General features: G+C 33.4%; 1 protein-coding gene across 1 annotated transcript in view; it reads left to right on the plus strand.

Moving 5' to 3' along the window:
* LOC109833425 (protein trichome birefringence-like 13) overlaps positions 13,929-14,537 on the plus strand; it is an 11,487-nt gene continuing 10,878 nt past the window's right edge. The window contains exons 1-2 of the mRNA XM_020401084.1: positions 13,929-14,379; positions 14,459-14,537. The exon at positions 14,459-14,537 is cut by the window's right edge and continues 96 nt beyond it. Coding sequence (XP_020256673.1) covers positions 13,998-14,379; positions 14,459-14,537 — 461 coding nt within the window. The 5' untranslated portion in view covers positions 13,929-13,997. The remainder of the gene's footprint in view (positions 14,380-14,458) is intronic.

Raw genomic sequence — 14,537 nt, forward strand, 5'->3', positions numbered from 1 at the left:
GCGTTCGTACTCAGTATGAACTCTGCGTTCAATTTTAAACGAACTTTGCGTTCGTTCTCAGGTCGAACATTGCGTTCGTACTCAGGTTGAACTCTGCGTTCATTTTTTAAACGAACCTTGCGTTCGTTCTCAGGACGAACTTTGCGTTCGTACTCAGGTTGAACTCTGCGTTCATTTTTAAACGAACCTTGCGTTCGTTCTCAGGTCGAACATTGCGTTCGTACTCAGGTTGAACTCTGCGTTCATTCTTTAACGAACTTTGCGTTCGTTCTCAGGTCGAACATTGCGTTCGTGCTCAGGTTGAACTTTGCGTTCATTTTTCAAACGAACCTTGCGTTCGTACTTAAGTGAGTCTCGTACTCAATACAGTCGAACCTTGCGTTCGAAGTTAAGGGAACTTCGTGTTCATTATGGTTAAGCCTCGGCTTTTCATGGGTCCACTTTGGTATACTTAATTTATTCAATTAAGTTATGGGCCCTAATTAAGCTGTGAGACCCCAATTAAGTTTTTGGAAATTCAGTTGATTTAAATTAAAACTTTTTAATTTAAATCTAATTTGGTTTTTAATCAATTATTTAATTCAAATATTATGACACTAAGGTATTAAGGTTGTCTCTCACTCCAATTGATTAATTGAAACAAGAAGTTGCCAAAGTAACCTCTCTTGTGTAGATTGTTCATGAGGAATGTGAGATGTTTGTGTGTATGCTTTCGTGTAAATATTTAATCGGCCCAAAGGAAGGTTAATATTTATTTAGACTGTATACACATCTGCGATGATAAGCGTGTGACAATTATAAGGTTTACATGTGAATAATGAATCGATCCAAAGATAGTTTCATTATTTGACATGAGTTATTGTCAATGTTTGATCATTGCAACAAGGTATCACTTACAAGTTAATATTACTGTCCAAAGACTTGATATTAATGTTGTGCCGGTATCTTGGATGGGGATTGTCATTATTTGAATTTTATTGATTATGGTTATTGATGTGAGCATTTTTGTTTTATTTCAGCTAATGCATCTGCTGCAACAATTTCTGCTAACATCAACTCAATTCCCATGCTAAATGGGACAAACTTCAAGGTTTGGAAAGAGAACATATTAATTGTTCTTGGCTGCATGGATCTTGACTATGCATTAAGAACTGAACAACCCCAACCTCTCAATGCGGATAGCACTCCTGATGCAAAGAAGGAGCATGAGAAGTGGGAGCGTTCAAATCGCATGAGTCTTATGATCATTAAGCGCGGCGTTCCGGAAGCCTTCAGGGGCATAGAATCCGAAGGGATTACTAAGGCTAAAGATTTCCTTGCCGAAATTGAGAAGCGTTTTGCGAAAAACGATAAGGTAGAAACAAGCACGCTTTTAGCTCGCTTGATTTCAATGAAGTATAAGGGCAAAGGAAATATCAGGGAGTACATTATGGAAATGTCTCATATTGCTTCAAAGCTTAAGGCACTTAAACTCGATCTTTGTGACGAGTTATTAGTGCATCTGGTTTTGTTGTCTCTTCCTGCACAGTTTAACCAATTTAAGGTCAGTTATAACTGTCAAAAGGAGAAATGGACTCTAAATGAGCTCATTTCATACTGTGTGCAAGAAGAAGACAGGTTGAAGCAAGATAAGACAGAAAGTGCTCATTTGGCCTATGCCTCTAAGGATAAGGGCAAGAAAAGGAAGAATGATAAGGAAGCTGCTAAGGGTCCAGTTGAGAAGAAACAACATAAGGATAATCAGGGTTGTTTCTTCTGTAAGAAGCCTGGACATGTAAAGAAGGACTGTACAAAATATCACGCCTGGCGTGATAATAAGGGTACGTTCCTTGCTTTGGTCTGTTCTGAGGTTAATTTAGCTTCAGTACCTAGAAACACTTGGTGGTTAGACTCTGGTGCTACTACTCACATAAGTGTTTCTATGCAGGGTTGCCTGAGCTACCGAAAGCCAAGTGATGTTGAAAGACACATCTTTGTGGGCGACGGACAATCGGTAGATGTGGAAGCAATTGGGCACTTTAGGTTGTTGTTAGGAACTGGTTATTATTTGGATTTAAAAGATACTTTTGTAGTACCGTCTTTTAGACGGAATTTGGTTTCTGTTTCTGTATTGGACAAATCAGGTTATTCTTGTTCATTTGGAAACAGTCAATTCAGTTTATCTTTTAATTCAAATGTTGTGGGAACCGGTTACTTGAGTATTTATGACAACCTATATTTGCTTGATACAATTGCTTCTTACAATGAATCCTTGCATGTGGAATCACGTGGTACTAAGCGTAAATTAAATAAGGAAAATTCGGCGACATTATGGCATAAGCGCTTAGGTCATATCTCAAAAGGTAGAGTTGAGCGTCTTGTGTCTGATGGCATTTTGGATTCCCTTGATTTTTCGGACTTCGACGTATGTGTTGAATGTATCAAGGGAAAACAGACCAAAGTGAAGAGATTAGGTGCCAACAGATCTTCGGATGTCTTAGAATTGATACATACGGATATTTGTGGGCCATTCCCTACGGAATCCTGGAATGGTCAACAATATTTTATATCATTCATAGACGATTACTCACGTTATGGGCACCTATATCTTATTCATGAAAAATCTGAGTCTCTGGACATGTTCAAAGCCTATAAAGCTGAAGTTGAGAATCAACTCAACAGAAGAATTAAAACCGTCAGATCTGATCGTGGTGGTGAGTACTACGGTAGATATGATGGTTCAGGTGAACAACGTCCAGGACCATTTGCTAGATACCTAGAGGAATGCGGTATCGTCCCACAGTACACTATGCCGGGTTCACCTAGCATGAATGGTGTAGCTGAAAGACGAAACAGGACTCTTAAGGATATGGTAAGAAGTATGATTGCTCATTCTTCTTTACCAGAGTCACTCTGGGGAGAAGCACTTAAGACAGCAGCTTACATTCTGAATAGAGTACCAAGTAAAGCAGTTGCTAAAACACCTTATGAGCTTTGGACTGGTCGAAAGCCCAGTTTAAAGCATTTACATATTTGGGGATGTCCAGCTGAGGCAAGGCCTTATAGGCCAAATGAAAAGAAATTGGACTCCAAAACAGTTAGCAGCTACTTTATTGGGTACCCTGATCGCTCTAGGGGCTATAAGTTTTATGATCCCACTATAAGGAATATTTTTGAGACGGGAACAGCAACATTCTTTGAGGATGTTGAGTTTGGGGGGAGAAATAAGGTTAGAGACATTAGTTTTGAGGAGGAATTGGCTTCAGATCCAATCCATACAGTTACTTTTGACAATATTCAGGTTCCTATACCTGTTGTTGCTCAAGAAGTAAATCCGGAACCTCAAGATGATAATGTTGAACAACTCCCTGTTCCAGAAGAACAAACTCAACAACCTCAAGAACCAGTGCCATTAAGGAGATCCACGAGAGAAAGGAGAAATGCTATTCCGGATGATTATATTGTATTTCTCCAAGAACATGAGGAAAGTAGTGGAATGTTAGAAGATGATCCAATCAACTTCTCTCAGGCCATGAAAAGTTCTAACTCTCAACAGTGGATTGATGCCATGAATGAAGAGTATAAGTCTATGCAAGACAATAAGGTTTGGGAACTTGTCCCATTGCCAGAAGGTGCAAAACCAATTGGTTGTAAATGGATTTTTAAAACCAAGCGGGATGCAAACGGTAATGTGGAGAGGTATAAGGCGCGTCTTGTGGCTAAAGGCTATACTCAAAAGGAAGGCATTGATTATACAGAGACTTTCTCTCCGGTTTCATCGAAAGACTCTTTCAGAATAATCATGGCACTTGTTGCTCATTATGATCTTGAGTTACATCAGATGGATGTTAAGACTGCATTTCTCAATGGAGACATTGATGAGATGATTTATATGGTGCAACCAGAAAACTTTGTGTCAGGAGACCCAAAGAATATGGTTTGCAAATTAAGGAAATCCATCTATGGACTCAAGCAAGCTCCTCGTCAATGGTATCATAAGTTTCAACAAATAGTTATCTCGTTCGGTTTTGAGATGAACATTGTTGATGACTGTGTATATCACAAGTTCAGTGGGAGTAAGTATATTTTTCTGGTTCTGTATGTGGATGACATCTTGCTTGCCACTAATGATATAGGCATGTTGCACGAAACCAAGAGATTTCTATCAAAGAATTTTGAGATGAAAGATCTTGGGGACGCCTCTTTTATATTAGGGATCCAGATACATCGAGATCGCTCTCGGGGTATTCTTGGATTATCACAAAAGAGCTATATCGATAAGGTACTTAAAAGGTTTGGCATGCAAGATTGCAGACCAGGTGACACCCCTGTTGCTAAAGGAGACAAGTTTAGTCTCAATCAGTGCCCTAAAGGTAACCTTGAAATTCAGGAAATGCAGAAGATTCCTTATGCTTCGGCTGTAGGAAGTCTAATGTATGCTCAGGTATGTACGCGTCCGGATATTGCGTACATTGTTGGGATGTTAGGCAGATACTTAAGCAACCCTGGTATGGATCATTGGATAGCAGTCAAAAGGGTTATGAGGTATCTTCAGAAAACAAAAGATTACATGCTCACATACAGAAAATCAGAGAAATTAGAGGTCATTGGGTATTCGGACTCTGATTTTGCTGGATGCCAAGATAGCAGGAAGTCTACATCAGGCTACATTTATATGTTAGCAGGAGGAGCTATATCATGGAAAAATGTCAAACAAACACTAGTAGCTTCCTCCACTATGGCAGCAGAATTTGTAGCTTGCTATGAGGCATCCAATCAGGAGGAGCTATATCAACAATGGTGCCAGTCGCCATCACCAGAGAAAGGATCTCAATGGTAGCAGCGGAGGAGTTCGTCGCAATGAAGCTGGAGAGGGTCGGAGCCTTTACCAAGTGACTGATGGAAGCTATGTTTGCTTCTTTTTATGCTTTTGATTGTAAGTAAGTTGTTGCAAGCCTACTTTAAGTGTTGTGCTTGTTTTAGAAACTTATGTGGGGATCGATGTGGATACTATTTTGAGGTAGTGAAGTGGCCGGAGCCTCTATTTTTAGGTTCCCGTCTGTATTATCGGGAAAAAAGAGGAAATTTTATATCATACTTTCAAGATTGACATGGGTCTCTACCATAATAAATCCATGTATTATGTGTAAGTATCCGTAAGCTAAAAGGAATCAAACCATTTATATTTATTTATCTATATACTAAAGTTATTGGGGCTAGTACTGCAGCTTAGTACTATTAATTCTACAGTATATCCCAATAGATTATTGTTAAAAGAGACAATAGGTAATTTTTATTACAAACCCAAAGTTCAATCCAATTTGCTTAGAAGTCCACAACTTCGAAAATCCATCTCAAGTACATAATACTCTGTAGGTTTGAAATTTTTATCAGCTCCGCAACATCAGTTCAACATAATTATAAGTAATAATAAATATATAAGACTTTTTTATCTATAAACCCAATAAGCTAGCCCAATTTACTTTTAAGTTTACTCCCTTGAAAATTTTATCATACTCCATCAACTCCAATAATATAACATAATAATATAATGAAGGAACATATCAAGAGTTTTTTGCTATAAACCCAAAATTCCCTAATTTATTTTTAAATTCACTCACTTTATAATCAATCTTTGACCTAAAATACTCTAATGAATTACTTTTAAACTTAATTTGTACTTCATAAATTTGTTATATCATAAGTTGTAACTGTAGATTGATTATTTAGTTATAAATCTTATCCTTATTTATTTTCAAACCTACCCATTATAATGATTTTTTTATTATAAATCTAAAGTATTAGATATATTTATTTTTAAACTACACACTTCAAAAATCACTCTCAGAGTTTAAAAAAAAGCTATATCAACCTATTTTTAAGCTTAATTTGTGACAGTTTGTACATATGGTTTAAGTTGTTATATTCTACTTTGACTTGCTATATTTATTTTCAAAGAATCTAGGTGTGCAGTGTTTTAGACCAAATGCTTAAGCATTATTTTATGTTTTTTCACATTGTTGTAATGTCATAAATGGTAGAAAAGTTTTTTCTACAAGTTCAAGGTTTTATGCTCATTTATTTTTAAATTCACCCAATTTGCAAAGATTCTTTTTCCCTAAATCAAAAGTATTCTGACAGTTTTCTATATATGTAAGTTGTTATATTTTATTTTGACATGTAAAATTTTGTTCTAAGTGGTCAGGTAGAATTGGATTCTATCAGAACACCTCATCTAATAGGATAAACTATACCACTCATAGGTGGTTAAATAATTAGTTTGTAAATTATGGTTATTCTATTAATGGTGTAAACCACCCCACTTTTATAGGAATAGTTTTCATAGAAATCCCGCTATTTTGGTACACCACGTATTTTATAAATGAAATACTTAATAGTGTTGTATTTTTATTTTTATTTTCCCATACCAATGAGGCGGCATTGAAAATGTTTTTTGTGAATAAACTCAAAATTTTAGCATATTACCTTTTAAACTTACTTTCTTCCTAAAAGGAGTTCTTGTATATACGCCCAAAAGCTTGCCTTCATTTATTATTAAAGTCACTCACCTCCAGGATCACTCTTGAGATCCAAAATACTCATTCGAACAAATCTTAAACTCACTTTACATTTTCACCGCTCATCATATGTGAGTATATTTTGTTATAACCTTGTATATTTCTGTTCTAAGTCCAAAATCATACTATCTATTTTTGAACTCACTCATTTCCAAAGCTACTCTCAAACACAAAATACTCAATATTATTTTTAAATCTATTTTGTATTTTAATGATTTGATATATATTGTGAGTCATTGTATTTTCTATTTTAAGTGGTTAGCTACGATGCATTTTTTAACTACATATTTAATCCATAAACTTTTTTTTTAGTTTTTTGGTAAGCCCAAAGTTCCCTTATATTTATTGAGCCCACTCATTTTCATAGTATTTTTTTCTAAATAGTTAGGTGTGCTATATAATCAGATGTCTGAAGCATTATATTTTAGATTTTTATATATTAATATTGCAGCATAGTAAACTGTAGATATATTTTAATTTTTTTTGCTTCATTTATTTTTGAACTCACTCACTTTTTAAAATAAATGTTTATCTCTAAAACTAAAGTTTTACCCTCATTGACTTTTAGACCCACACACTTTCTAGATCACATTGGTTCTAATATACTTTATTTTAAACTATTGTATGCTAGTAGTTTCCTATAATTGTAAGATGATATTTTTTGCTTTAACTTGCCATTTAATTCAAAGTATTAGGCGTACAATGTGTTTTTAGGTCAAATACTTAAACTATATTATTGATTGTTTACATGCAAATCTCGCGGCAACGCGCGGGTCAATTTTGCTCCTAAATATACACTAATTAATGAGGGGTTAGTCAATTAGAACTAAAATTTAGAACTTGGATAATTCATAGGATAAATTTCTATGATGTTAGTCAATCAGAGCTAAATTTCAGATAATTTTTTAATGTATTAGTCAAGTAGAATTCTAGAAGAACTAGAACTAGGATAATTTTTAAAATTGTCCCACTAATTGTTCTACCTATATAGAAAAATATGAGTTCTTCTCCCCCAAATTATTCCACTTTTCAACCTAGAACTAGATGAGAACAAATTATTAATTTTTTGAATTGTCAAAAAAAAAGTTGACAATTTTTTTGAATTGTCTAAAAAAATTTTTCAACCTAAATAATTTTTTGAATTGTCAAAAAATTATTAATAGTTGAGTCTAATAAAATGAATTTTGTTAATATATTATGCATTATTTACATTATAAATGTATGAAAATAGCACTTGCGATGCATATAGGAAAATTTGAATAATTAGCGGTTGATATAAAAAAAAGGATAAGTAACGTTTTGTGGATACACATAAATCACATCGAATAATAGATATTTACCTAGAATCAACAATATTTTGTGATGATCATTATAATATTTGTGATGATCAAGTATGTTGCACTATTAATTTATAATTAATTATTATTATTTTTGATGAACTATTTCATGATTATTACTAGCTAGTTTACATGATTATTGATAGAAATAACTATTACAATAAGGTTATATATATATAGCTTAACTAGTTACTCTTTTATAAGATTTATTTATTAGTACTACTTTATATAATTATCAATTTATATTCACAAGCTTTAAAAATATATAAATTAAGGCGTCATATTATCAAAATACATACTTGCATACTTTCCACTTACTCCAAATTATCCCACATCATTTTACTAAAATATCTCACTTCTAAAAAAATTCCAGCATTGTTCTATTAAAATACCCCACTTGCATAAAATCATCCCACTTGAACAGTTATTCTAATTGTACTTGAAAAGTTCTAATTGACTAACACCCCCTAAGGGTATTTGGGTTAGTAATGTAGCTACTGCGAAAATAAATAGTAACTTTCTATTAATTATCTTTTTATGAATTTTTTTTAACCAAAGCATGACTTAGCAGGTTAAAGCCAAAAGAAGCAATTCAAGGATTGTAGGTTAGAATCTCTACACCCCCATTTCTTTAAATTAAGGTTATTATTTAGTATTAAGCCCCTCTAATCTTCAATAATTACATATTTGCCCCTCAAATCTCAGTGAATTGCTGATTAGTACTTCAAATTCTCAATAATTGCATATTAGCCTGACAAATCTCAACAATTGATCATTCGTCCCTCAAATTCTAAGGTCGTTGTAGTGTGATACCTCAATAACAAAAATACCCTCATCTAATATTTTTTAAAAGGGTTGTTTGCAATTTAGAATTTTCCAAGGGTATTTTTACATAGCGCTGTTTAGCTATTAGTCCCTCAAATCTTTAATAATTTCATATTAGTATCTCAATCTAAATAATTACTCATTACTCCATCAAATCCTAGTCTTATTGCAAATTTACCGCTCAATGTCCAAAATATCATCATCTAATATTTTTAAAGAGTTATTTGCAAATTGGCACTCTAAAGCTTATACTGTTTTAAAACTTTGATATCCATAAGTTTATTTGACACTATGATACCCCAAAAACTCCTTTTTTAAACTTTGATACCCCAAACCTTTTTTGACGCTTTGCTACCCTAACGTTTGTACATTTTTTTAACTTTCATACTTAAAAGATTCAATTTTTTTTTACTTTAGTACCCTAATATTTTAGCATTTTTTTAATTCTGATACCCTAAGGTTCAAGAAAAAGTTTAACATATCTAAGGGTCAAAAAAATTGGGTATCAAAGTTAACAAGATATAAACTTTGTCTGAACAAAAATGTCAAGTAAAAACTTTGAGGTGTCGAAATTAAAAATGTGTGATTAGGGTATTTAACTTTAACACCAAAAACTTTTGGTACTAAGTTAAAAGGTGTAAACTTTAGATTACCAAAGTGTAAATGATCTTTTTTTTTTAGCAAAATGAGTTTTAAGAGAGAAATCATAACTAAGAGTTATTTTCATCATTAAGGGACCAAATTGTAAGACCCCTTAGAATTTGAGAGATTAATAAGCAATTATTGAGATTTGAGGAACTAATATGGAATTATTGAGGTTGTGAGAGACTAATATTCGAAAATATTTCTTTCTAAATCAAATGAGCCTTTATTTTATATTTATTTTTTTCCTTTTCTTTATACTAATTTGCGTACATAATGACTGCCAAGTCATTAGTATCGCACAAATATTTTAGCTAATATTTTTTTCTAAATAAAAATGTTCTTTTTTGGTTTTCTCCACACTAATATGCTTAAAATAGTACTTTTTTGGCTTAATCTACAATACAACTATCAAAGGCATTAGAATTATCTCAATGCTTAAATCATTATTTTTTAAAATTTTCAAACACTAATTTATCTATGATACAAAACTGAAAAATATTTTTGTTGACAAGCTAAATTATTTTAAACCAAATTCTTAAACCAATTTTTTTTGTTCATTCATGCTAATTTACCTATATTGCAAATCCTAAAAATATTTTGTCCACAAATTAAGAAAGAATTTTCTAAGCAAAGCACTTAACCATTATTTTTCGATGTCTGTTGGCCTTCTTATTTTGATAATGTTTAACAAACAATTTATCACTAATGTTGTTTGTCTAGTATTTGTGTTTTCTTATTTATTATAGACAAACAACGTAGTTGGAGGATGGATGGAATAGAGCTTCAACGATCATATCCAAAGGAGGTTGGCGGAATGTCGGTGAAGCTTATGCAATTCAAGTTCAAGATCCAAGTTCAGCTTCATCCGCATAGTGTTCCAAGTCGAGCTTATTGAAGATCAAAATCAAGCTTGGGTAATCTAGTTTAGGATTTATATTATTTGTGTTAAGTACTCTAAGCTCAATTATCTATACGCACACATTTATTGGTTTCTTCATATATATATATATATATATATATATATAACAAGCTTATATTTAATGAAATCATATTTAGTGTTTTGTATATATTGCATAGAATATGCAATTTTGTGAAAATATGGTATTCATTGTTTTTTGGACTTAACAATAATCATATACATATTTTATTAAGTCTATATAATCATTGTGCAAAGTTTCAAAACATGGTTTAGCCAAAATATCAAATTTCACATGTTTACATTTTCGTGTTTTGAACTATTTTGCAAAATGATGATTTTTCACAAATGGGAAATGCAATTTGGAAAATTTTTTTTGTAACATGTTCATTTACATGTTTATATACATTTTCCAAAGTCTCAAAATCAGCTTTTAAATCCAGTTTTCTGTAGTATCAGTTATCGGTCGACCGTACCGGTCGACCGCTCATATGTTCATTTGTTCAGTGGGCAGCAGAGAGTTTGTCGGTCGACCGGTGCGGTCGACCGAGAGCTCGAAATTTCCATCGGTCGACCGCACCGGTCGACCGAAGAAGTCTCTGCTCGATTCTCAGATTGGGATCTGGATTGCGGTCGACCGCGAATTTTTTCGGTCGACCGCCGAACTCCCAACGGTAATATTGTACAGAAATTTGTTTTCTGATTTTCTGAGATTTTTGTTGTTTTGTTTGTGGTTTTGGCTGATGGTTTCTCTTCCTATATAAACCCCTCAACCCCTCTTCTATCAGCAACCCAAGGTATAGTTTTTAAAAGAAGTTTAAAAGAGTTTTGAAAAGGGTTTTAGTTGGGTTCAAAGTCTGTTTGGTTTGAAGATTGTTTTACAAGTGGAGAAGATCATTTATAGTGTTTGTCTATCATTTCAATCCTCCTCTCCATCTTGTTTTTCAGAGAAGAATTTCTAAACTCTTTCTAGCTTTATATTTTATATTGTTTGATTATCATTCTATTAAGCTAGTATTTATATTTGAGTTTAGTTTGATTTGATTTGATTTTATCTCATTGTTACACACACCCACATGAGCTTATTGTATTTGCATACATAGTATATTAGGGTTGTGAGAGATTATAACATTGAGTTGTGCTTCATTGTGTTCTCATCTATTGTAGAGAACAAATTTATATTTGTTACATTGTGAGTGTTGTAAGGTTTTCGGTGAGCTAGAAACCGAGTGTGTGGTGAAGTTTTCGGTGAACTAAAAAACCGAGTGTGAGGAGTGAACGTTGTTCGGTGAGCGTTGAAAACCGACATTGTGAGGTGTAAACGTTATTCGGGTGAGCGTAGAAAATCCGGTTATGATAGTGGATTTCTCCCCGGGAGTGGGGAGCGGAGACGTAGGACGGAAGGTCCGAACTTCGTGATCATATTGCTTGTTTGAGTTTGTCTTTGGCATATTTGTTTTTGCATTTATCTTATATCGCCAATTGTGCATTGCTCATTTATTTCATCCACTATCTTGTTTAGATTATTTACCCTTGTGTTAGTTTTATATCATTGCTCATACCTTGCCTATATCTCTTTGTTAGGATATATCTTGTTGTTCATATTGCTTATCCTAGCTTATATAAATTGTTGTATTTCATACTTGCTAGGACAACTTGTTAATTAATTTTAATTGACATTTAATCGGATTAGATTAGCATAAGACCCTAATCACCCCCCTCTAGGGTCTAACAATGTCATCACACAAATATCATAGCAACGCGCAGGGCAATTTTGCTTGTATATACTAAAGTTATCGGAGTTGGTACTGTAGCTACTGTGGAAATGAATAGTAATTTTGCTATTAATTATCCTTTTGTGAAATTTTTTTAACCGAAGCATGCCTTAGTTGGTGAAAGCCCATAAAATGGACCCAATGATTGTAGGTTCGAAGTTCTGCGCCTCTATTTTTTAAAATTTAATGTTATTATTTAGTACTAGTCCTTCTAATCTTCAATAATTGCATATTAGCCCCTCAAATCTCAGTAATTACTGATTAGTCCTTCAAATTCTCAATAATTACATATTTGCCCATCAAATCTTAGCAATTGCTCATTCATCCCTCAAATTCTAAGGTCGGTGTAATTTGGTACCTCAATGAAGAAAATACCCTCATCTAATATTTTTTAAAGGGCTATTTGCAATTTAGCATTTTTAGATGGTATTTTTACCTAAGTTTTGTTTAGATATTGGTGCCTTAAATCTTAAATAATTTCATATTAGTATCTCAATCTAAATAATTGCTCATTGCTCCATCAAATCCTAGTTTTATTGCAATCTTATACCTCAATGTCTAAAATACCATCATCTAATATTTTTAAAGCGTTCCTTGCAATTTGGCACTCTAAAATTTACACTGTTTTAAAACTTTCCACAAGTTTATTTAACACTATGATATCCCAAAAATTTACATCTTTTTAAATTTTGATACCCAAAACTTTTTTGACACTTTGCTACCCCAATATTTATACATTTCTTAACTTTCCTACCTTAAAGATTCCAATTTTTTTCTTTGGTACCCCATGTTTTAACATTTTTTAACTCCAATACCCTAAGTTCAAGAAAAAGTTTAATATATCAAAGTGTCAAAAAAAAAAAAAAAACTTTCGGTATCAAAGTTAACAAGATATAAAGTTTGTCTTAACAAAAGTGTCAAGAAAAAACTTTGATGTATCAAAATTAAAAAGATGTGAACTTTAGGGTATCTAATTACCAAAACCCTTTGGTATTAAAGTTAAAAGGTGTAAACTTTAGATTACTAAAGTGTAAACAATCTTTTATTATTATTATTATTATTATTATTATTATTATTATTATTATTATTATTTTGAGCAGGATGAGTTTTAAGAAACAAATCATACCTAAGAATTATTTTCATCATTAAGGGAACAAATGGTAAGACCCCTTAGAATTTGAGAGACTATTATGCAATTATTGAGATTTGAGGGACTAATATAGAATTATTGAAGTTATGAGGGACTAATTTTCAAAAACATTTCTTTTTAAATCAAATGAGCCTTTATTTTATTTTTATTTTTTTCCTTTTCTCCATACTAATTTGTGTACATAATGACTATCAATTCATTAGTATAGTAAAATACTTTAGCTAATATCTTTTCTAAATAAAAATGAGCTTTCCTTTTTTGGCTTTCACCACACTAATATGCTTAAAATATTTTTTTTGGCTTAATTTACAATACAACTGCCAAAGACATTAAAATTACCCTAATGCTTAAATTATTATTTTTTAAAATTTTTCTACACTAATTTATCTATGATACAAAACATAAAAATATTTTTGTTGACAATTTATTTTTTTAACCAAATGCTTAAATCATTTTTTGTTTGTTCTCACTAATTCACCTATATCGCAAATCCTAAAAACATTTTTATTTATAAATTAAAAAAGAAATTTCTAAGTAAAGTATTTAACCACTATTATTCGATTTCATCATACAAATGCCGCGGCAACGCACGTGCCGGTCAATTTTGCTTGTTAAGTACTTTTTAGATTTTTATGAAATAGTAGATCGAATATAAGGAAGATGGAGGACTAATTTGTGAATTTAACCTTTTTCTTCACATCACGTGCAAACACGTGATAACAAAACAGACGCTGCCTCTCTCCCCGCTCTCTCCATCGGTCTACACTCTCCTCTCGCAATCACGACCGGTCGATGGCCCCGCGGGACACCGTAAGGCGCCACCATCCCTCCACCACCCTCCCCTACTTCGCCGCCGTCCTCTTCCTATGCCTCCTTCTCTTTATTCTGTCCCTTCTCGGCTCACCCTCTTCTCCTGCGGCTCACCACACCGCCTCCCCAATCCACATCCAACGCTGCAACTACTCATCTCGCGGTGCCTGGATCAAATCCCCAGATCCCGTCACCCCACGGTACGATCACCGCTGCAAGGAGATCTACAAAGGCTGGAGCTGCGTCAACAAGTCTAACAGCGGCGAACTCCACCGCTGGATCTGGTCACCTTCCGAGTGCTCTCACCCTCTCCCTCAATTCGATCCCCATCGCTTTCTCACTCGCTTCAGAAACACTAACATAGGTAAGTGCGAGCTTTTCTCTTCTTTTTTTCGAGAACTGAGAGATGTTGAGGGGGTTTTTTGTGTAATTTTTGGATTTAGGGTTTGTGGGGGACTCGTTGAATAGGAACATGTTTGTGTCGATGTTGTGCATGTTGAGACACGTGGCGGATGGAGGGGT

This window comes from Asparagus officinalis, chromosome 3, assembly GCF_001876935.1.
Source record: "Asparagus officinalis chromosome 3, Aspof.V1, whole genome shotgun sequence".
Taxonomy (NCBI): Eukaryota; Viridiplantae; Streptophyta; class Magnoliopsida; order Asparagales; family Asparagaceae; genus Asparagus; species Asparagus officinalis.